Source organism: Dermacentor andersoni, chromosome 7 (assembly GCF_023375885.2).
Source record: "Dermacentor andersoni chromosome 7, qqDerAnde1_hic_scaffold, whole genome shotgun sequence".
Taxonomy (NCBI): domain Eukaryota; kingdom Metazoa; phylum Arthropoda; class Arachnida; order Ixodida; family Ixodidae; genus Dermacentor; species Dermacentor andersoni.
Window position 1 is genome coordinate 20457975 of NC_092820.1, and position 25620 is coordinate 20483594.

At 49.1% G+C, this 25620-nt stretch overlaps 1 protein-coding gene across 3 annotated transcripts in view; it reads left to right on the top strand.

The window, feature by feature from the left end:
* Positions 1-25620, top strand: part of LOC126535661 (nuclear exosome regulator NRDE2) — a 331490-nt gene that overhangs the window by 110622 nt on the left and 195248 nt on the right. For 2 of the 3 annotated variants that reach the window (XM_055073175.2, XM_055073177.2), the window contains 3 exons: positions 9473-9680; positions 11333-11374; positions 18390-18486. In XM_055073175.2, coding sequence (XP_054929150.2) covers positions 9473-9680; positions 11333-11374; positions 18390-18486 — 347 coding nt within the window. The remainder of the gene's footprint in view (positions 1-9472; positions 9681-11332; positions 11375-18389; positions 18487-25620) is intronic. The other variant, XM_055073176.2, reaches the window with a different exon arrangement.

Sequence of the window (25620 nt, forward strand, 5' to 3'; positions counted from 1 at the left end):
GACGAGGCATCTGTAGTGACAATAATGTCACCCACAGGTTCAAATAGCTGTGAACATCTTGTGGCCAAGGAACTTTTCAGCTGCTCGAAACAAACTTGTCTCGCATCATTCCGAGTGAATGGGGTATTCTTACGTAGCAACTCGCGAAGAGGCTCGACAAGCACCGCATAATCAGGCACAAACTTGACGTAATAGCCCACCATGCCCAAGAATGAGCGCAAAGTGCCAATATCGGTTAGTGCTGGTGCAGTCTCGATGGCGTCGATGTTGCTTTGCAAAGGGCGTATCCCCTTGTGGCTGATCCTGTGACCAAGAAAGTCTATTTCTTGTACATCGAAAGTGCATTTGTCATTCAGCTTCAATCCAGACTTTGCAATCAACTCCAAGACTTGTTTCACATTCTTGAAGTGTGCCTCACGTGTGCTTCCATACACAATGACATCATCAATGTAGCACAAAGTGTTTTTGTAGTTCTGCAAAATAGTGATCATCATTTTCCGAAAGGCAGACGATACCGATGCAAAGCCGAAGCAGACGCGTTTGAATCTGTATAATCCACTATTGGTGATGAAGGTAGTCATTCTCTGCTTTCAGGACTCGGCAAGACTTGGTGGTAGACGGCTGCTAAATCAGTCTTGGAAAAATACCTTGCACCGTGAAGTTTGTGCAATAGTTCTTCCATCTGTGGCAGCAGAAATTTGTCAACAACTATCGCTTTGTTTCGTTCGCACAGATCGACACAAATTCTTATCTTGCCGTTTTTCTTTGCAACTACTACAATTGGCGATACCCATTCAGACGCATTGACCTTTTCTATGACATCATCATGCTCAAGGCGCTGCAGCTCTTCACGTACTGGATATCACACCGAAAATGGCATGCGCCGTAACTTAGCAGCGACAGGCGTGACTCCTTCTATTATCTTGACCTCATGAACAAATTTTTTTTCCAGACCTAACTTTCCATCAAACAAGTGCAAAAACTGACAAAACAGTTCCGGATCAAGGCCTTGTGGTGCTTGCGTAATGTGGGTGCATTGCAAAGACATACCGTTGATGCGCAGCTGCAGTGCTTCGATGGCGTCGATGCCGAGGATGTCAGTGGCGTCGTTGACGATGTAGAAAAGCATCTCGGCGTATCGACCCTGGAAGACGACTGGCGCTGTCAAACACCCCTCTGTGCTTATCCTGCGCCTAGAAAAATCGTAAGGTGACGCTGATGTTGGCTGCATGGAAAGTCATTTCAACCTTGAATACGTGACAGTGGACAGAATCGAGACAGCAGAGCCCGTATCTACGAGGAAATGTATGGGTACATCTTGCACGAGGACTTGGATGTGTATTCTTGCTTTACTCGGCCGCGTGAGAAGCAAGACGTTGAGGTTGCCAGATGTACTGCAGGTATCGGCATCTCGAACTGCGAGGGCCCACTCGTTTGACATGCCGTTCTTACAGACACACTGAAAATATCGTCGTTTGCTGCATTTGCTGCATATTTTATTCTGCGCCTTGCATTTCTTGTAATCTGCAAGATGCTGCGAAGACCCGCAATGAAAACAAGACTTGTGCTGCTGTGGTAGCGGTCATCGGGATTCTGTACGGCATGGAATCTGACGTTTTTCCACTTTTTGAATGCTCGCAGCCGATGACTGCAGCTCAAGCGAGTATTTCGTAGCTTCTTCAATATTGTTCGCAATAGCTAGCGCACGTTCAAGAGTAAGCTGTGCCTTCTAGAAGTAGGCGTTCCCGAAGAACATGGTTTCTCATTTTTGCTACAAGTTGGTCACAAATGAAATTGTCAACTTGCTCACCAAAGTCGCAACTTAATGCCAGCTTGCGTAATGCTGGGACGAACACTGCTTCGGTCTCCCCAGGTGGTTGGATGCGCTGTTCGAACCTATGCCGCTCCACGACGACGTTTATTTTAAAAGTGAAGTAAGCATCCAACATAGCCACTGCTGCATCGTACTCGTCACTCGTGCCACCTTTATCCTTTTCCTTAGCATGTGGCATCGACAGTTTCTTCTCCGGTAATGCGTAGTACAAACGTTGGCCTTCGGTACCCAAAGAGTGCAGTAGCAAGGCTTTACGACGAGCAGATGGGTCGTCGAAAAGGCCGTGGCACTGCGTCCAAGGAATGGCGGGCTTCCCGGGCCTCGGCAGGAACTCGGGTGGTTGATGTAGGCTCATTGCTTCCACTTTCAGTCACGTCACACCTCGTCCCCAACTGTTGTATCCGTCGCTGTACCTGCCTGACTACGCTGTGGGCGCCGGAAAACCGCGGAGTGAACCACACCAGCCCGTACCTCAAACAACCTCTTCTTTTATTAGCCGTGTTGAGCATATATTGCAGGTGCATGTGTCAGCTGATGTGATAAGGCGCGTGCCTAGTGCCATATAGACGAGCAAAACGTGAACAAGGTGAATGCAGGAGCCAACGTTTCGACAAGTGGACTTGTCTTCTTCAAGGTGACGTACGCTTTCCTCGCCACAGTATATATAGGTGGGGTTCTTCTAAGGGGGAGAGGGTGTGAGGCGGGAGGGTGCGAAACGAGGGAAGGTGTGTTAGCGTGTCGAATTGAGAGTAAAGGAATGCTGCGCACAAGGTCACAGCCAGGGCCACTCCCACCCCACCCTGGTCTGTCAACGCACGAGTGTTAGCCGGCGTGTCAAGGGCGTCTGACACGCCGGCTGAAAAAAAAATAAAAAATAGAGAGGAATTAAAAGGGAAAAAAAAGGGTGTGACGGTCTACATAGAAAACGGAAAACGGAAAACTGCGAACGACACTTTACCGGAAGCCTACAGATAGCCAGCAATATTTAGACTACAACAGTCATCACCCCCGACATTGCAAGCAAGGAATTTTTGTCGGACAAGCAAAATGTATAAGAAGAATCTGCAGTGAAGACCACGATTATACCCGCCACCTTAATGACCTTAAGACAACGCTAGCAGAAAGGAACTATCCCCAAGTTGCTCTCGATAGAGCTTATGATGCCGCGTCAAGATTGGAGAGACAGTCGGAATTGGCGAAGAGACAGCTCACACTAGAATCTGACAGACCGCCGGCCTTTATAACAAAATATTATTACGATATGATCGGTAAATACCCGAGAGAACGACGACGAGGTAGGTCGGTGCCCTTGGCGCGAGTGAATGTCGGCCTGGCGCTCTGGCTCCATTCTAGTGTAAATATTCTGTAAATAGCCTCTTTTGTCTGTGTCTTTCTACACGTAACATTCTGGTGGAGGTCAGCGATCCCCGTCCTCGCCACGGAACTCCGCAGTGGTCGGTACGTCGAGCTTGTCACCATGCCTCCCGGTGACGAGCCCGCCTCTGCAACGGCTTCGGCTGGCCCGACTGCTCCCGTCGTCACGGTTGCCCAACATCGCGACCCTGGTGTGTTCTCTGGCCTGGAGGGACAGGACGTTGACGAATGGCTCAAGCTATATCAACATGCCAGCGCTAACAACAGGTGGGACCCAACCATTATGCTCGCCAATGTCATCTTTTATCTTGGCGGCACGCCACGCGTGTGGTACCAGACGCATGACGAAGACATCAGCAGTTGGGACTCTTTCAAAGAACAGCTACGGGAACTGTTCGGCGACCCCATTGGCCGCAAGGTTGCCGCGAGAAAGGCTCTTGCGTCTCGCGTTCAGACATCTACAGAGCCGTACGTTTCCTACATCTTCGACGTCTTGGCTCTGTGCCGCAAAGCTGACGATGCTATGTCTGAATCAGATAAAGTGTCACATGTCCTAAAAGGCATCGCCGACGACGCTTTCAATTTGCTTGTTTTCGGCACTGTCTCGACAATCGACGACATCATTAAAGAATGCCGTCGCCTTGAACAAGCCAAGAGCCGTCGTATCACACACCACATCACGCGGCTACCCAACACCGCTGCTACGTCGACATGTGAGGGTCGATCGCGTCAGGCCACCACCTGTGACGACGTCACCCGTATTGTTCGCCGCGAGCTTGAGGCCGCCTGTTCGCCAGCTTTCTCCACGACGCCTCCCGATCCGCCAGCAACCACGATTGCCATGATTCAGGCCGTAGTCCGACAGGAATTTGAGAACATGGGTCTGAACTCCGTGTGTTCAACATCTCAACCCAGCGTTCCCCAGTTCTCCACCGGCCCTCCTCGTCCCCGACAGTCCTTTTCCGCCACATCTCGCCGCAACCCGTCCGATTGGCGTACCCCTGATGACAGACCAATCTGCTTTCACTGCTGTCGCATCGGCCACGTCGCTCGTCACTGCCGCAACCGTTGGCCTCCGCCTCCTCGGACATACGCCGCCACTTACTCCCGCACCTTTGGACCTTCCGTTTCCTATACCACCCGCCATGAATCCACTGCCGCTGATGCTCCTGCTCCGAACCTTCGCTACAGCCGCTCGCCCTCACCTCGACGCCGTCAGTCCCGTTCGCCCCAACCCCGCCGCTTCTCTTCGCCGCCTATCACCTCCCGGGCCCAGCCGGAAAACTAGGCACTGCAGCTTCTGGAGGTGAAGCTGCGTTGTCCACACTGCCCTCAAATCCTTTGCTCACGTTAAACACGAACCAAAACCTTCTTGACGTTGACGTTGATGGCTATCCTGTCACGGCACTCATCGACACAGGAGCACATCTTTCTATTATGAGTGCTGCCTTCCGACGACGACTGAACAAGCTCCTCACTCCAGCGTCGGCACGCGTCGTCCGCGTTGCGGATGGTGGTACTGTGCCTATCATCGGCATGTGTACGGCACGTGTTAGCATCGCCGGCCGCCACACTCCTGTCCTCTTCACCGTGATTGCTCATTGCCCCCACGACCTCATTCTCGGCCTCGATTTTCTCTCCGCGCATTCTGCTCTTATTGACTGCTCTGCCAGTACCCTTCGCCTTGAGTTACCGATTCTCGCAGAACCTTCTGACGCACCCCAGTGCCGCCTACGCCCCACTGGCTTTATTTGCCTGCCGCCAAAATCAATAGCCTATATTGAACTCTTGTCTTCCCCACCAGTCCCTGATGGCGAGTACCTCGTCACTCCTCTGCGCGACATCCCACTACAGTATGACGTTACCGTGCCTCACAGTATACTTACTGTTACTGCGAACCGCACTTTCATGCCTATCTTTAACTTTGGATTGGCGAAGCAAATTCTACCACAAGGTATTTGCCTTGCCAACGTTGATTGTCTCGGCGACCATCACGTGGCAAATTTATCAACCGATCCTTCTTGCGAGCTTAGCAGGCCTCTCGTGCCAGCCTCGGCCGCCGATCCCAAGATAGAGAAAATGGTTGCGACGGACCTGTCTTCTGCGCAGGCTGAAGACCTTTATCGAGTATTATCGGCCTACAGAGATATTTTCGACTTCGACGATCGCCCTTTAGGCCAGACGCTCGCGGTCAAGCATCGGATTCTTACTGGCGATGCTACTCCTATTCACCGACGACCGTACCGAGTTTCTGCGTCGGAACGCCAAGTTATTCAAAGCGAAGTCAACAAAATGCTAGACAAAAACATCATTGAGCCTTCTTCGAGTCCCTGGGCGTCACCTGTAGTGTTGGTTAAGAAGAAGGATGGCACGTGGCGCTTCTGTGTAGACTACCGTCATCTGAACAAAATTACTAAGAAAGACGTCTACCCGCTCCCACGTATAGACGACGCCCTTGACTGCCTCCATGGTTCCAGCTATTTCTCTTCTATTGATCTTCGTTCTGGATACTGGCAGATTGCTGTTGACGATATGGACAGAGAAAAAACCGCGTTCATCACACCTGATGGCCTATACCAATTTAAAGTAATGCCGTTTGGATTATGCAACGCCCCTGCCACCTTTGAGCGTATGATGGACTCCTTGCTCCGAGGTTTCAAATGGTCCACATGTCTCTGCTACCTCGACGACGTCATCGTCTTCTCACCCACGTTCGACACTCACCTTGAGCGTCTCACAGCTATACTTGATGTATTTCGAAAGGCGAAGCTGCAACTTAACTCGTCCAAATGTCGTTTCGGCCGCCGCCAAATTACTGTTCTGGGCCACCTCGTTGACGCTTCCGGAGTACAGCCTGATCCTGACAAAACTCGCGCTGTCCGAAACTATCCGGTTCCGAAGACAGCCGCCGACGGTCGAAGTTTTGTAGGGCTATGCTCGTACTTTCGTCGTTTTATTCAAGATTTTGCGGCAATTGCTAGACCCCTCACTAATCTTTTGAAGAAAGGCGTACAGTTCTCGTGGGGTACTGCAGAAGCCGCCGCCTTCTCTCGTCTCGTTACTCTTCTCTCCTCACCACCCATCCTCGCCCACTTCGACCCTGATGCCCCTACAGAATTGCGTACAGATGCCAGCGGTCATGGCGTAGGTGCCGTCTTAGCCCAGCGTCAGCGTGGCCAGGATCGCGTTATTGCTTATGCGAGCCGCCTCCTCACACCACCGGAGCGCAACTACTCCATTACGGAACGAGAATGCCTTGCTGTAGTCTGGGCGGTAGCGAAGTTCCGTCCTTACCTTTACGGTCGCCCTTTTTCCGTAGTCACTGACCATCATGCTCTCTGCTGGCTCTCATCGCTAAGAGATCCTACAGGCCGGCTTGGTCGATGGGCTTTGAGGCTACAAGAATTTTCATATTCCGTCGTGTACAAGTCTGGCCGCCTGCACCAAGACGCTGACAGCTTGTCGCGTTACCCTGTTGACGACCCTGACTCCTCCAATATTACCAGTGCAGCTTGCATATTCTCTGTGTCGCAGCTGCTTCATTTCGCCGACGAGCAACGTCGTGACGCCTACATCAGAGCACTCATCGACCGTTTTGAACACACTCCGGCCGACGCCACACTACGCCTCTTCGTCCTCCGCGATGGTACTCTGTACCGTCGTAACCTTCATCCGGACGGCTCTGAGTTCCTACTTGTCGTGCCTAAACACCTCCGCTCTACCGTTTTAGAAGAGCTTCACGACGCACCAACGGCAGGACACCTCGGCGTATCTCGAACCTATGACCGTGTACGTCGCCGTTTTTTCTGGCCGGGCCTTGCCCGTTCCGTGCGACGTTACGTCGCCGCCTGTGAACTTTGCCAACGACGCAAGAAGCCTTCCCAGCTCCCCGCTGGTTACCTACAGCCGCTCGACATCCCTGCCGAGCCCTTCCATCGTGTCGGCTTAGACCTTCTCGGCCCATTTCCGGAATCTACATCAGGAAACAAGTGGGTTGCAGTCGCGGCGGACTACGCGACCCGCTATGCCGTAACACGCGCTCTTCCGACCAGTTGCGCAACTGATGTTGCGGACTTCCTCCTGCATGATATCATTTTGATTCATGGTGCTCCGCGTCAATTGCTAACAGACCGTGGCCGTACGTTCTTAGCCAAAGTAATTGACGACATCATGCGTGCCTGCGCAATACAGCATAAGTTTACCACCTCCTACCACCCTCAAACGAACGGCCTCACTGAGCGTTTGAACCGCACCCTTACAGACATGCTATCCAAATACGTTTCAGACGACCACCGTGATTGGGACCATGCTCTACCTTACATCACCTTTGCGTATAACTCTTCCCGTCTCGACACTGCTGGCTTTTCTCCTTTTTACCTCTTGTATGGCCGTGAACCGACGCTACCGCTGGACACTGTGCTTCCGTCCAACACAGCATCAACTAGCGCTTATGCCCGTGATGCTATCGCCCATGCTGACCATGCTCGCCAACTTGCGCGCGCTCGGCTACAAGTCTCTCAAGACAAACAAAAGCAGCGCTACGACCTCCGTCACCGTGATGTCACTTTTGTCCCCGGCACCCTCGTGTTACTTTGGTCACCATCGCGTAAAGTTGGCCTTTGTGAGAAACTGCTTTCCTGTTATACCGGCCCATATCGCGTGCTTCGCCAAGTGACAGATGTCACCTACGAAATCGTTCTCGCCACGCCCACTACGTCCTCTGCTGTGACTACCAGTGACATTGTCCACGTCGCCCGACTCAAGCCCTACAACTCTCCACGTGCCTTGGATATTTAACTGCACCGTGACGGCGCTTTTGCCGCCGGGGGGTAGTATTACGATATGATCGGTAAATACCCGAGAGACGAGCCGCCATGAGAACGACGACGAGGTGGGTCGGTGCCCTTGGCGCGAGTGAATGTCGGCCTGGCGCTCTGGCTCCATTCTAGTGTAAATATTCTGTAAATAGCCTCTTTTGTCTGTGTCTTTCTACACGTAACAATATTCTAATGCACTCCCAAACATAAACAACATCCTAAGAAAATACCAGCCAATATTATCAAGTAACGAGCGTCTGCGAAAAGCGTTCCCGAATGTACCTAGGGTTACCTATCGCCGAAACAGGAACTTTAAAGACATGTTAGTGCACGCTAAAGTCAGCCAACAGCATTCCCGCATAATAAAAGCATGTTGTCGCTCTAGGTGCAAAACCTGCAGGCACCTTCAAAGTGACATTAAAAGTAAAAGCACCACAAATAGTTATACACATGAAGTCAAATCTAGCTTCACTTGTACAAGTTTGGATGTGATTTATATGCTTGAATGTTCCTTCTGTAAGAAACAATATATCGGTGAAACAGGACAATCAATGAACGTCAGATTAAACGGACATCGCACGGACACAGCTAAAAAGCTTCCCAAAGCCGTCGCCGAGCATTTCAACCAACCAGGTCATAACTTTGATGAACTTAAAGTCTACATCTTACAGTCAAATTTGCACTCTGAACGAGAAAGAAAATACAGAGAATCATATCTTACCCATAAGTTCAAGACATTGCAACCAATAGGCATAAACGTTTCAAAGGTAGCTTTAGAATCTATTCGCTATGCTAAACTTCAAGCTATAGGCAACAACACTTAGTTTGGTTTCTCAGCGTATCCCCCCCCCCCCCTTTTTTTCCCTTTCCATTCCTCTTTTTTTTTTTCACAGCCGGCGTGTCAGACGCCCTTGACATGCCGGCTAACACGCGTGCGTTGGCAGACCTGGGTGGGACAGGGGGGGGGGGGGGGGGTGTGGCCCTGGCTGTGACCTTGTGCGCAGCGTTCCTTTACTCTCAATTCGACACGCTAACACACCTTCCCTCGTTTCCGCACCCTCCCGACTCACACCCCCTCCCCTTTAGAAGAACCCCACCTATATATACTGTGGCGAGGAAAGCGTATGTCGCCTTAAAGAAGACAAGTCCACTTGTCGAAACGTTGGCTCCTGCATTCACCTTGTTCACGTTTTGCTCATCGTCTTGAATTTCCATCTCCCGCAGTGCCATCTAGGTTATATAAACACAACTGCTGAATACCACAAATGAAAAATATATTACAGGAGAATAGATTTGTCATGAAGGTTTTAATTCCACAGAATCTTTATTCATGCTGCTGTGACTGCATTATATTACAGTCAAAAACAAGCCACACTCCCCATATCCACAGACAGTGGTGCCAATTTTTCCTCGTAGTAGCACTGTAATGATTCTGTCTCCCGCACAGGGCTCGCAGCACGGGGCAGCGAGGAGCTGCAGCCCACAACCGAAGTGCTGCCCCTTCTGTGTCCGGAGGCAGCGGAGAAGCACCGTTCGCTGACCAATCGACTGCGTGACGCACCGGAGGACGAGCGCGCCTGGCTGGACTTGGCTGCCTTCCAGGACGAGTACGTGGCAGCCATGGAGGAAGCCTCTGGGGTGTGCCGCACGCTCGGGTCAGTACCCCAGTTTCTGGGTAGGATCCAGGCCAACAGTCATCGTCAACATCAGTGTTGCATGAAAGTTTATTTAACATAGGCAAGTTGTATATTTACAAAGTAAATGCTTTTGGAACCCAACAAATTATTAAAGGGTCCCTATCAGTTGTTAAGAAAATTTTTTTTGTGGCAGCTATTTCTAACATGTAATTACATAAAAGAAAAGCAGCTAAATTAAGTGTTACAAACAATGACAGGCGACAGGCCAACACATCCATTGTAAACATTCCCTTTATTACCGCATGCCTCAACTCTCCCACCACGCTGACCATCCGCGCACACTGCGGTTTGCGCCACCCGCATCTTCTTTCCTTTCTCGTCGCCACACTTGCACCACCTTGTCTTTCTCCCCGACAACTGCAGCCAACCACACCTTGCCTCGCCCCACCTGGAGCTCTCGGTCTGCTTACACCGCCACTCTCACCTCACATAAGTAAGACAAAAAAACACAATAGCAGAGAAAGTTTTGCTTGCAAGATAACTGTCAAACAATATACTTTACATTGTCAACACAACCTATAGAGGGAAGAAAAGTGAGGCTGTGTATATTCACGTGCAGTGTGGAATTTATGCAAATGCTCTTAGTAGAGTTTGGATATGATCTATTATATCTTATTATTGTTATATTATATTATTAGATATTATAATCCTGGCCACCACGGCCGCATTTCGGTGGGAGCAAAATGCGAAAACACTCGCTTACTTTGATTTAGGTGCACGAAGAACCCCAGGCAGCCCAAATTTTCGGAGTCCCCCACTACGGCATGCCTCATAATAGATCGTAGTTTTGGCATGTCAAACCCCATAATTAAAGAAAAGATTACACAGATCCCACGCACTGTGGGAATCGATCTAAGCAAAGCTTTCTGTGCTGGTTGGTTTGATTGAGAATAATTAGGGGTGATGATGGTGAAAGCTTTTTTCAAGGTTTAATCTAATAGGAGAGTGGTGAGTTGACGTTAAACATTACCTTGAGTGCGCCACTGCTGTTTGTCTGCATAGTATACAGAACACGCAGGGAGAGTGTCATCGCCTTACATGGCACATCGCATCATGGCAGAAGTGTTAAACTTGAATTGGGCATTATGGGGCTGTATGTTCCAAAACTATAATCGGATTATGAGGCATGCCGTAGTGGCGGACTCCAAATTAATTTTGACACTGTGGTGTTCTTTAACGTGTCCCAAAATTTAAGTGCACGTGCGTTTTATATTTCGCCCCCGTCGAAATGTGGCTGCCGTGGTCGGGATCAAATCTGCGACCTCGAGCAATGCCATAGCCGCAAAGTTACCACAGCAGGCACAGAAGTGTTGATTTGGCATGCGACCGCTTCCATAGTGCCGCCTGGACCCTGTGGTGCACTTTAATTGCAGCTCTGCTTCTGCAGGCTCTGCATAAGTTGTCCGCTTGACATATTTGCATGGTGCTTATTTTTCAGAAATAGCAGAAGTGTACTGTACCGTACCTTGAATTTTGTTGAAAGTTAATCCAATTTGCCCCACAACCACTGTCGTGTCTATAATAGAAGCATTTCCTTGCTTTCTCATGTCACCCTTTCCCACCACCCTCGTTCTATGGGAGCTGTCTCTTCTCCCCCCTCTTCTCTACAGTTCTCTCTACATCCCCTCTGGACTCTCATGTTTAGTAGAAAGGTAAGCGCTGCGGTTTCTGCAATGCTTTTGAGAGGGGTCACGAATAAGTACAGTTGTCAAGAGGCTAATGTGGTGATGCTCAGGGAGCTCCACAGGGCATTGTCCACATTTGACGCAGTGGGGCCCAAATGATTTTCTTGCGTCGCCTTTCCTTTTTGCCTTGTTCCTGTCATGTATACACACGCTGTGAACCATCCCCCGATGCGGTGTGCCAGACAGCAGCAGCAGCAGTGGGAAAGTTGAAGGAAGAGACAAAGAAAGCTTCGCTTTAAAAGGCTGTTCTAAGTTGTCGGCCTGTTCATATCGACTGCAGCACGATGGTCTCTTTGAGCTAGTCCAGTTACTCTTGTATTGAAGTCAAGGGTCTGTAGAAATCTCGTCTGATCAGGAAGAATCATTGTGAAAACAGGAAACAGATGCCGACCATTGTGAAAACTTAATTTTCTTTTCTTAAATGATGTTTCAACCCCTCCCCCCCCCCACATGAGCCTTGCTTACAGTGAAAAGCGAAACAGGAAGGGAACAAGCTTACATGCACTTGAGTACATGACATAAAGTGTGGGCATAGATTGGATAAAAATTTCCGTCGTTACAATTCAAAGTGCGTGCCGTTGTCTGAATATGAAGTGACTAATGATAAAGCCGTTGACTCAGACTTATCTCACTTATTAGGACACATGCTGACGCAGGCACTGTCCCAGCCTATCTGGTGATCCATAGATGCAGCAGGTTCTCTGTAAGGGCACTGGAGGCCACACGGTGCTTGTTTAGGTCATATTGATGCTCCTTGAGTTGTCTTTCAAAGTTCCCTCGTTCGCCAATTTGTTTGCAGTTGCACTGCGCATAGGGAATAGCATACGCATGACACCAGGGAACTCCTAACGTGACAGATGGTTCTTAACCAGGGTGTCTACTAACCGGGAAAACCTGGCATTCTCAGGGATTTTGAATAGTCTGGAAATACTCAGGGAAAACTCTGGGAATTTGGGCATCTGTCAGGAAGAATTAGCTGTAATTTTAGCGAAAGGGAACTAAAGTCGCGGTAACGCTGGCTCAAGTAACAGAGAGGAATCGTAACGAATGGTCTTTGATGCCGTGTCGACGCCTCGAGTAGTTTTGACTCCGGACGTCTGATAGTTTGGACGGCTTTGCGGCACCACCACGTACACCATAAGGTCAATGTATTAGAATGTCTGAAATTTCGGACGCGAAAACCTTTCGCTGTCCGACTGCCCAGACTTTTTGCCGTGACTGCAGGTCCAAAACGGCATTAATCAAAGCCACCACCTTTGATCTTGATTAGGTGGCCGCCTCGAACCGGCACTCTTGCACGCAGATCCACTGGCAGCCGTTGCCACCACCGCGGCAACGCTAGGTCGAGCTGCTTCGACGTTCCCTATGAGGCTTCGTGCCGTTCGGTGCCGTGTTTTTCATTCAGCATTGGCACCGACTCCGTCATTGTGATCCTCGCGATTGGCTTCGAAGCTCGGAAAGCACGGCACGTTGCATAATACCGGTTTCTAAAAGCTTCGCCTCACTACAGCAATGTTACGCGGCGAAGCATTCGCGAAAGTATTGCGGTGAAGCATAACAAGCGTGGGAAGGGGCAATTGTCACAGGACACAGTACGAGCACCGATATGCCTAATAAGTGTGCTGGCAGTCCTTCAGAGTTTTTTCGGATGTGTCTGTGGTGATTTTGAGCATTTAACCCTTTGAGGGTCGATTTTTTTCGCCATATGTGGCTGCCCAGGGTCGATTTTTTTATTGCAGATTCCAATTCTTCTGAGAGACCTATTTCGAAAAAAATTTACCGTAGCTTTTCTAGGGCGACCGTAAAGTGAGGAAAAAATATTTTGCGTTGGTATATATGTACTCTTTTATTCATGAATAATAACAACAACAAAAAAAGAAATAAGCTTATAAGAAATAAAAATTTGATGCATTGTTATAGTTCAAGGCTTAGAACATGCGCACACGAGAATATTTCGCAACTCTGAAATGTTCCTGCTCTTATTTATGTCTATAGCATAATCGAACTGTGTAGGTGAGCGCACTCGAGAAAACTATGTGGTTGTGTGCCCGTCAAAAAAGCAAAACGTGTGACAATTTTCCGCTAATCTTCATCTTATCGCCAACCAGAGGCAATTAGATATTGCGAGTCTCCCCCCGAAAAAAAAAGAAAAGGAAAGGAAACGCATGCACGGCGACAACCTTCCTATGCTCACCTCTCTGAGCACTAAATGAGCGAGAAACAGGCGGCCGCCTTTTGAGTGATTAGTAACAAGATAGCCATCAGTTTTGTGAGCGCAAGAAGCCGAGACCATCTGCGGAACAAAACCCAAACTGCGGACCGCGCGCATGCGCACCAATGTGCGAGCGGTAGTATATAGATGGGCTGGAGCAAGCTAGCTCTAAAACAAACCATGCAACGAAGACCGAGAGATGGAGGCATGAGGAAAAAATTCCCTGTTTTCCCACATAGTGGCAGCACATGCCAGGAAAGAAAAAAATTAGGAAATTAGCGTGCTTTTTAAACGTACAGCCACCGCTGTAAATATACGGTGACGACCGTTTTGGACTTGTTCGTGGCACCGTATATTTACGTCATTGACCCTGAAAGGGTTAAGGTCTCTACGACTGACGAAGAGGATGCTTCAAATGGTCCATGGGGTGAATGCGTGGTGGAAGGAGGACGAGAACAGAAAGGACCATTGCATTGAGGAACGAATAGGAAAAGAAGCATGCTGCCACTTCTTTGAAGGAGCTTGAGCTCAAGAAAAACAAAGTGTTGGCTGACGTCGAGATGCAGGTGTTCCTCATCCAAACCAAAATAAACTCTTTAAATCAGTGAAATGCATCACTGAGGCATTGTGCGGGGGCTGAGAGTATGTCAGGACAGTTGAGATTGACTTAATTATCAGCTGTTAAGAGAAAATTCACTTGTGACAAAGTTCCGGCCTCATACCAATTAAGCTTGCTATCAGTTGATAGAAATAGCTCATATTCGAAAATATTTACTTCTGTGTGCATCTCCTTTTCATTTGTATTTGAGAATGTTTGACTCTATTTGCAATGGGTTTTACCATTCTTTTCGAAGATATTTTATTTGCTTTGCATTTTACTAACCCCTTCCTTCTGTTTTCTTTTTGAATAAAATAAATGCTTCCCCTTACTTACTATTTAAACAGGACTAAGTCATTTCTTATTTTTATTTTTAATATGCTTACTAGAGAGTGACAGCATCGGGCGACATGATGTCATCCCGCCTTAACATAAAACAAAGTTCTGTGTCACTCAGGGAATTTTGCAAGGCCACTCAGGGAAAACCTAGAAAACTCAGGGAATTTGGAAATGTCAACTTAGTAGACACTCTGTTAATGTTCACGAGGGCATTCACACCACATGTCGCATGACATGTGCAAGCGTCTCACTGATGCCAAGAACGTAAGGAACAGCCACCCATTTAAGAGATACAGCTGTAGAAAAGTAACGCGGATAGTCGAGATTATGCTGAATAGATGTGACGAAGGAGGCAGGGTAACCACAAGCTGACAGGTCGTGCCACATGTCCAAGGCACAGTCTTCATTTGCGCACACGGTTTCCTTGTGCCATAGCAGTGTAGACACAATCAACTTCTCATGGGTAGTTAGATGCACAGAATTAAAATGCAGGTAGCGACTTGTGGGTGTGGGTTTTCTCTGCACTGCAAATTCCAACCTTTCCAACATCGAGGAAAGGCAACTTGCCGTTAACTTCCTCTTCCACAATGAACTGGATTGCACTCTCTATCCTGTTAACTTGAGACATAAAACGGTCTAAGCAGTTCCTCCTGATCACACAGAAGCAGTCATCAACGTAGCCTAAGAATGCTTTTGGTGGCGGCGTAAATGAGGCGAGAGCTTGGCTTTCGATCAATTCTATTTTTATTTTATTTATTTATGTACAGTCGAACCCGGTTATATCGAACTCACAAAAATACGCCTATCAGTTCGATATAGGGCCTAATTCAATATAAGCCTGCCAACAGGCTTATATGTGCCAACAGGCATGAGATGTGCAGCAGCACATCTTACGGTCACTGTATTACGCATTCATACATAGTCACCTGATATATTGCCTCACTTCATGGGGAAACACGTATGAAACACACGTCATGCCTTCATCACTTATAAAACCAAGCAGTACGCATGATTATATTTAATCCTCACCTGGCATCTGCCCTCCCACTTTACCAGAATCTAAAAATCCTTCCGCTCACTTACTCGTTACAGCTAAAACTTGGTCTTTTAATTTATTGCATCCAAAATCAAGGTAATGTCATTAATAATATTTCTGCCCCCAACTACTCAACTGTAGTAATACAAGATTCGCAGAACAAAATAATATGTTATTACCTAAAGTGCACACAAAATACGGCACGCAGACTGCGCTCTTTTCGGGAATGTTTTAGAATTCATTGCCCATGAACATCGAATGCGTCCATTCAGAACACTCATTTCATAAAGCATTGAAAATTCACTTGTAGTCAACAGCCTGTTAGTAATAAATTACCTTTATTGACAACGAACCGTGTTTTGCTTTTTACATTTTACATTATGTATCACTGTCTAGTACTTAATTCGTTTTATGTATATTTCTCCCTATAATGATGTTCTAATGAAGTTATGTATTCTCGTTGTAGCAGTGTACTAGGTTAAAAAATAAATAAAGAAGATGGCTAAGACAGGCAAAACAAGGGCAAGTGCTTGGTAGCGCAATCCACTGCCTCGTTTCAAAAGGGAACGCTCATTAGCGGCGATAATTTGGAGTGGCGCCCTCTCGCCAGTGACGTCATGGCCAGGACGCCACTCGCTTGGCTGCCGTGCACACTCGTTCTCTACGTACGTGCAGGGGGTGTGGGTTGCTCGAGCCATACTTATTGAGGGTTATGTCGGCTTCTTTCTGCTGCCATGCCTGAGCCACAGTTTCTTCTTCACAAGTGCGTGAGTCGAGAAAATTTGCGGATTGGATATTTCAAGCTATGTAGCATTGAAGGGGTCTACTGGTTTTACAGTGCATATATGTGCCGTGTCTGTCCATAAATTTTGCGTAAAAAGAATGTCTGCAAATTCAACGTGTGAAGTTGTGTATGATGCTTTGCTAAACATTTAACATTCCCTTAGTATTCAGCTATGAGAGGCATAACATTTTACATGGAAGAAAAATCTTAGTAATTGGCATCAACTTGTTATCTGTGTTAGAAATACACTGCCCAGTGAAGCTGTCATCTTGATTCTTATTATTCTGGTTAGTTGTTCTAGTCAAATATTGCCATTTATTAACGTGTAAAAGAAACAGGCATGCATTTCTTAAGAAAAAGTGTGCCGCTACTTTCACCTCTCTCTGAAACAAGCCTCCAAAAAACGAATTGCTCATGGCTGCTAACATGACGGTGCATCATGTAGAGTATTTACTTAGTTAGTTCACAAGTACCATAATAGCAATCACCTGAGAGAAAAGTTTCGTGGCTAAGATCGAGAGCCAATCACTTGCAAGCGATGAAATGTTTCATGATGACCCTCAGTAGCCTTTATCGACAATATGGCACACCCCTCATGCAACAGTAGCACCCGACTGTCGGTATGGCGAGGCACCAATTTCTTCGTGAAACCCATCAGTTCACTAAAACTTTGAATTGAAACCAGAAAGCATTTTTTTACAGCGCCAATTGGAATGCCTAAAGTATTCTTGAGGTACTACAGCGCAGCTTAGATTGCCTAGAAAAGGAAAATTCAAGCACCTTCTGCCTCACCATGGGTCGATCCAGCATTGTTTAATTATACAAACGGAGAACCATTCCTTTCGTCGGTACATAAAAGAGAACCTCACAAACCTTAAAGAAAACACCACAAGCCATATTTCACTTGATTTTTGACCCTCCAGCGCGGAATTATGATATCTTCAATATGTCCCACACTACGAATGATTGACGCTTCGACTTCTTTCGGGCTGCAACAATACGGTCCAACAGACATATTTCACAAAAAAATTTTGGGCCGAGCAGCTTGTGTCAGTTCGCCAAACAAATTCATTATGTATATTCCTCAAGCAACAAGCATCAGTAAACTTCTCAAGTGAGTTTTACGTGTAGCACAGAAAAGGGAATATATATTGATACATTCCTTTTTGTATTCTGCAAATAGCTGTAAGCCTTCATTAACTTTACTTCAAATTACCGTTATTTAAAATAAACATGTGAGGAACCGCCTAATCTTGAGAAGCAGTTAAAGAAGCAGGTGGTGCTTGTAGAATCTAAACTGCAGTGTTAGTTAAGTCCTCGTGTTACTGCCAAGCGTTTCTGTGAAGAAATGCAAAAATTCGATGTATTATGAACTACTCGTCTTGAGCAAACCTGTTTAAGCAGATTAAAATCAAGGTAACTGCTGTAGAAGTCATATATCGCCAGCGTTTGTGGTGTACTTGGTGCACCGCGGCAGGTATGGTATCATAACTGCATTTTTATATGCTATGTTTTTGTGGTTGTCGATCCACGCATGAAAAACACGCAATGGGCTGGTCTTCGCTCCTTTGGCTGGCACTGTAGCATTGCCTTTGAGAAGCTGCATTGTCGTCTAAGAAATAAGCTAAATTTTCGCGAATGAAGACTTCATAAAATATACTTTAGACGACTGCCGTAAGTATACACGCAGATGGAATGAGGGCAAACAAACGAAACGACCGCAGAAGGCGGCCCAACACCGCCCGAATTGTAGCAGACGACAGGCGCGAGTCCGTGCCCTGACATCACGCGAGTGGCGCTCACAGCGCCCCTGTAGTTTGTTCTTGGGGCTAATAGCATCCATCTGCCTAGCAGCTAGTCGATGGCACAACGGGACAAGTCGTGCCCTGGCCCCAAGCCCGTGGATGACGTCGTAGCTAGTGGCAGTGCCGGTTCAGTGTACTGTTGTGCATCCTATGCCTTGCCATTATTTGCATGGTCCCAGCCTAATCTCGAGTGGCGCCTTTCTTGCAGGCGAGCAAAGGCGATTCGCGAGAAGAAGCTGCAGGTGCTGGAGCAAGGCCTTCTCAGGACTAAGGGCTCAGTGCCTCTACACTTGCAGAAGATACAGGTTAGATACACCACATAATGGCAGCGTCTTCTTTTTCACTGTAAGAGCATGATCTTGTGAGCTTTTCACTATACATTCATTCCTATTTCAAGCACAGAATTTTTAATGGGGTCTGCTCTCTCTCTTTATACATATATATATATATATATATATATATATATATATATATATATATATATATATATATATTGCTACGGAACAGCGCCACAGTGTGGCTGCACTGAGGAGGACGAAGACGACGTGTGTGCCGGCTTGATATAGCGTCGCCATTTTGGCCTTCGTTAGCTTCCGTGTAAATAAATTGTACATAGCATTCGGCTTCAGCTACACGTAAGATTAATTTGGTGGAGGTGGAGGTTCCTCATACCCGTCATGGAGCTTCGCAGCGGTCGCAACAGCGACAATGCACCTTCGTCTCCTGCTGGCGGCACTTCATCTACGCAAGCGTCTCCGCCTGCAGCCCCGACCTACGTCGCCGTTTCCCCACCTTGGGATCCTAGTGTTTTCAACGGAGTCGGCAGTCCTGACGTTGACGACTGGCTCTGCTTATACGAACGTGTCAGCACCAGTCACAGGTGGGATCCGACTATAATGCTTGCCAACATTCTTTTCTACCTCGATGGAGCTCCACTGGCGTGGTTCCAGACTCGCAAAGAGGAGATCTCGAGCTGGGATCTCTTCAAAGACAACATCTGCGACCTTTTTGGCAATCCGTTTGGTCGACCAGTCAATGCCAGGAAAGCCCTTGCCACACATGTACAGACGTCAACCGAGTCCTACGTGTCGTACATTCTCGTCGTCTTGGCCCTTTGTGCCAAGGCTGACCCGAACATGTCTGAGGACGATAAGGTTAATCACGTCCTCAAAGGCATTGCTGATGACGCCTTCAATTTACTGGTGTTTACGAACGTCACCAGCATCGATACCATTCTCAAGGAGTGCCGCCGTCTCGAGCATGCTAAAAGCCGCCGGGTATCCCAGCACATCACGCGACTTCCCAACACAGCTGCTACGTCATCCTGTGACGACCTCTTCCACCTGCCATCGCGATGTGACAACTTGGCCTGCCTCATTCGTCGTGAGATCGAAGCAGCACAACCGGCGGCCCCTTCATTCCCGTTGCCTGATCATTCTCCGGTGACAATCTCCTTGATCCAGGCCGTCGTCCGTCAAGAGTTGTCCAACGTCAGCCTGCAATCCATTCGTTTCGTGCGCTCGGAACCTCTTTCTCCATGCACGTCCCCACCCCGCTCTTCTTACTCCTTTTATGGACAGCGCAACCCCTCCGAATGGCGAACCGTGGACGACAAGCCGATCTGTTTTAACTGCCAACGCATTGGACATGATGCTCGCCTGTGCTGCAGCCGCTGGACTTTTCCGACGTGCTATTCTCCTGATTACCACCCTCGCCCATCTAGCACGCCCTTTTCCTTCGCTCCTTCTATGCCCGCCCCATCATCTGACCCTGCGACACCTTTGACACGACCCCGCTACTCCCGCTCGCCTTCTCCCTCTCGCCGTCAATCTCGTTCGCCCCCGTCACGGCGTGCTCCTTCTCCAACCTACTCGCCGCACCCCAGACCGGAAAACTAGACAGTGCAGCTTCTGGAGGTGAAGCTGCATTGACGACAGTGGCACGAAATCCTCGCTTCACCTTACCCACGAACAAGAATCTTTTGGACGTTCTCGTCAACAATGTTCCTGTGTGCGCGTTGATTGACACCGGGGCACGAGTGCTGCTCTTTGCCGTCAGCTCAAGAAAGTTCTGACGCCTGCCCCGAACCGAGTTGTACAAGTCGCCGACGGAGGGACTGTCGCTATTGTTGGCATGTGTTCTGCCCGGCTCACCATTGCTGAGAGACACACCGTGCTTCTATTCACCGTCATCGAGCATTGCCCTCACGAACTCATTCTTGGTCTGGATTTTCTTGCCAATCATTCTGCCCTCATTGACTGTTCGGCCGGCTCACTTCGCCTTGACTTGCCTTTTCTTGCCGACCCTGTGGACCCACGTCCAAGCCATTTGAGCTGCATGGATTTTATTCGCCTACCGCCTCACTCTGTGACACACGTCGACTTGTTGTCCTTACCAGCTGTACCTGACGGCAATTACGTGGCCGCACCAATTCCGGCCGTTATGCTTACATATGGTGTTACCGTGCCGCACACTGTGCTGAAAATTACTGGCAACCGCACCTGCCTTTACCTTGTCAATTTCGCGCTAACCGCGCAAGTTCTGCCTCAGGGGATCTCCTTGGCTATAATTAGCGCTTTGCAGGATGATGAGGTCGAGCCATTCACAGTGAAAGATCGTTAGAGCTCAGCCCATACCGTGACGTCATTGCACGGTACTGACGTCGACATTGAGAAGATGGTTTCCTCTGACCTTACACCTGCTTAAGCTGAAGCTCTTTGCCGCGTTCTTGAAAGCTATCGCGACATTTTTTACTTTGACAATCGACCCTTAGGTCAAACGTCTGTCGTAACCCATCACATAAATACTGGCGATGCGAACCCTATTCATCGTCGTCCATATCGTGTTTCTGCGTCGGAACGAGCTGTTATCCAACAGGAAGTCAAAAAGATGCTTGCAAAGGACATTATCGAGCCTTCCTGTAGTCCCTGGGCATCTCCCATCGTACTTGTCAAAAAGAAGGATGGAACGTGGCGCCTTTGTGTAGATTATCGCCACCTGAACAAAATCACAAAAAAGGACGTGTACCCTTTGCCACGTATTGATGACGCTCTAGACTGCCTGTACGGTGCCACCTATTTTTCTTCTATCGACTTACGGCCCGGTTACTGGCAGATATCCGTCGACGACATGGACGGAGAGAAGACTGCATTTGTTACCCCTGACGGCTTTTATCAGTTCAAGGTGATGCCTTTCGGTCTCTGTAACGCGCCTGCCACCTTCGAACGAATGATGGACTCTGCTTCAGGGGTTCATGTGGTCCACCTGTTTGGGCTATCTGGACGACGTCATTGTTTATTCACCCACATTCGACACGCATCTAGACTGTCTTTCAGCGATTCTTGGCGTGTTCTGCCGCGCCGGTCTCCAGTTGAATTCGTCAAAATGTCACTTCGCTCGCTGCCAAATCGCCGTCCTTGGACACCTCATGGACGCCAGAGGCGTGTGACCCGATCCGGACAAAATTCGCACCGTTACGAATTTTCTTGTTCCGAAGTCTACCAAGGATGTTCGTAGTTTCGTAGGGCTGTGCTCTTATATCCGACGCTTTGTGATGGATTTTGCGACCATCGCACGTCCCCTTACCGACCTCTTGAAGAAAGACGCCTCTTTTTCTTGGGGTCCTGACCATGCCACATGTTTTTCGCAGCTGACTACTTTCCTTACCATGCTTCCAATTTTGGCCCACTTTGACCCGTCTGCCTTAGCGGAAGTTCCAACTGATGCCAGTGGTCACGGCATAGGAGAAGTGTTAGCACAATGCCAGCGTGGACATGATCGCGTTATAGCCTATGCCAGCCGACTTCTATCACCCGCTGAGCGCAATAATTCAATCACAGAGCGCGAGTGCCTCGCTCTTGTGTGGGCTGTTGCGAAGTTTCGTCCGCCCCTTCTTTGTCATCGCTGATCACCACGCTCTCTGCTGGCTATCCTCGCTCAAGGACGCCACGGAACGACTCGCTCGCCGGGCGTTACTGCAAGAATATACCTTCTCCGTGGTATATAAGATGGGACGCTTGCACCAGTATGCCGATTGTTTGTCCCGCTACCCCGTCGACGAACCGGCTGATGCGGACGCCATCGCTAGCGTTTTCTCTGTGTCCCAGTTGCTTCAAACTGGCAACGAGCAACGGCGCGATCCTTCATAACGAGCCCTCATCGACCGTCTGGAGTCAACGCCTGGCGACGCCTCTCTCCGGATGTTTCTCCTTAAGGAGGGGGCATCATACCGCCGCAGTTTTGATCCACACGGCCTTGACCTTCTGCTCGTCATTCCATCACACCTGCGTTCGACTGTCCTCCAGCAACTTCACGATGCTCCTTTGGCTGGACACTTGGGCGTCTCACGCACATATGACCGTGTGCGCCGTCGATTCTTTTGGCCGGGTCTCGCCCGCTTCGTGCGGCGCTACGTTGCCGCTTGTGAGCCTTGTCAGCACCGGAAGAAGCCCTCCACACCTCCAGCTGGATGTCTCCAGCCGATCGATATCCCACCCGAACCCTTTTTCCGTGTTGGTCTAGACCTTCTTGGACCATTTCCTCTCTCCGGCTCCGGAAATAAATGGTTTGCCGTCGCTACTGATTATGCTACGCGGTACGCAATCACCAGAGCCCTCCCGACAAGTTGTGCTACTGACATTGCTGACTTTCTTCTGTATGACATCATTTTAGTGCACGGTGCTCTGCATCAATTACTCACTGACCGTGGCCGCAGCTTTCTCTCGGCAGTCGTCGAGGACATCCTCCGCTCCTGCTCGACAAAGCACAAGTTCAGCACGTCCTACCACCCACAGACCAATGGCCTCACGGAGCGCCTCAACCGGACCATCACCGACATGCTTTCGAAGTATGTTGCGACCGACCACCGCGACTGGGATGTTCACTTACCATATGTGATGTTCGCGTATAATTCTTCGCATCACGACACTAGTGGCTATTCACCATTCTATCTCCTATATGGCCGAGAACCCGCGTTTCCCTTGGACACCTTGCTGCCTTCGGCCATACATTCAGCCACTGAATATGTCCGCGACGCGATCGCACACTCCGACCACGCTCGCCAGCTCGCCCGCACCCGTCTCGAGGCCTCACATGAGCATCAGACGCATCTATGATTGCCACCATCGCGACGTGCAGTTTTCTCCGGATTCTCTGGTGCTTCTCTGGTCACCTATTCGATGTGTGGGCCTTTCCGAAAAGCTGCTGTCGCGCTACGCTGGCCCTTACCGTGTGGTGCGACAAGTGACCGATGTCACGTATGAAATCATCCCCGCCGACCTCTCAGCGTCATCGTCGGCTGCAAGTGACATCGTTCACGTGGCGAGACTAAAGCCATACCACACACCTTTCACCGTGGATGTGTAGATTAAACACCGGGACGGTGCTTCTACAGCCGGGGGTGATGCTACGGAACAGCCGCCATAGTGTGGCTGCACTGAGGAGGACGAAGACGACGTGTGTGCTGGCTTCATATAGCGTCGCCATTTTGGCCTCAGTTAGCTTCCGTGCAAATAAATTGTAAATAGCATTCAGCTTCAGCTACACGTAACAATATACTATATATATTGTACTGTAAAATAGGGAGCAGTGGGGCTGTGGCTAGGAGAGAGACAACGACGACGAGAAAGAACAACCTTGTTTCTGTGCTCGGTCGGCTACACTACCTCTCGCTGCTCCAACGTTCTAGTCACGAGCGCTTACTGCTCAAAGTGCTTCGCGACATTTGGTGGAGGTACTGGACTTATTGCCAACCTGGAACTCCGAAGCCGGATGATCCCTGCCACATCTCCCATGCCTGAGGAGACTAGTCCTACCGCGCCACCCATGGCACCGCCTCCAGTCGTCTGTCCTGGTGCGCCATGCCAACGGGATCCTCCCATATTCAATGGCACTGACGATCATGACGTAGAGGACTGGCTGTCATCATACAACCGAGTGAGTGCCCACAACAAATGGTCTGAAGCTGACAAGCTTGGTTACGTCCCATTCTACCTTTCCGGGGTCGCCCATCTTTGGTTCCGCAATCATGAGGCTGACTTTTCCACCTGGACAGCATTCCGAATGGCACTTCGAGAAGTATTCGGTCGCCCTGCTGTGCGCAAACTTCGGGCTGAACAACAGCTTCGCTGTCGTGCCCAATAAAAGGGCGAAACTTTTACGAGCTACATTGAAGATGTAGTTGACATCTGCCGGCGTATAGACCCAGATATGACCGAAAGAAAGGCGTAGAAGATGACGCCTTCCAAATGCTCTTGGAAAGGAATCTTCAGACGGTCAACGACATCATAACGCTTTGCAGAGCTATGAGGAGCTGCGCAAACAACGGCTTTCTACGCGCCAAGCACTCGCTTTGGACGTCGCGCTTTCAGCTCTGAGGGATGGTGTCACTTCTACTCCTTGCAGTTCAGAAATTTTCGACAGAATCAAGCAATTTGTACAAGAAGTGGCGTGCCAACTCTCTCTTCTGCCAGTCGCTCCAGCCTCAGAGACGCGCTTGTCTCCAGATCTCCGTCACATTATACAAGAACAAGTCGCTAATGCAGTACCACTTGCTCATCAACCGCCTCCTACGCCTGTGCCACTTACGTACGCTGCCGTTGTCGCTAATTTAAGGCCTCCGTCTGCAGGTAATCAATCCAGACTTACCAGCGCCTTTCCCTCACCTCCGCAAGCAGCTCCAACATATTCTCCTGCCCCCCCCCAAGTAGCTACTGGCCGCCACAGCAGCCCGTGCGCCCACCTTGCCAATATTTCCAACAGTCTCCGCCCGCTGTTCTCAATCCATGGCGCACCCATGACAATCGGCCTATCTGTTATTCGTGCGGCCTACCTAGGCATGTAGCACGGCTTTGCCGCCGGCGTGGATGGTATCCTTCGGATTCTCCGAGGGCACAAAGTAACGGTTTCGACTCTCCATCCCGTTCTGCTACTGCCGCTCAGCCCTTCGAAGCCTCGTCTCCTCTTTCCCGACCCTTCAATACCCGTCGGTCTCAGTCTCCCCGTCGGCGTTCTCTGTCGCCACTTATCCGTCGTCCTGAAGCTATCCGAGAGGAAAACTAAGGACCGCAGTTCCGGAGGCAAGAACTGCGATCTCAGCGAACTCCTCAAGACCTCATTTATTTCCTGTGAACGTCCTTGAAGTTTATGCAGAAGACATTGCCGTTCATGCGCTTGTAGACACGGGAGCAGCAATATCAGTGATTGCGGACCAGCTTCGTCTTACCCTTAGAAAAGTCGCGACGACTTATTCAGCCATTTCATTACGTACAGCAAGCGCTGCGCTGATTGAACCCTTAGGGAAGTGTACCGTGCGTGTTGTTATAAGCGGCGCTTTATACCATGTTGAGTTCGTTGTTCTGCCTCGCTGCTCCCATGCTATGATTTTAGGATGGGACTTTCTGTCCTGTCATCATGCCGTTATAGATTGTGCCCGTGCTGAA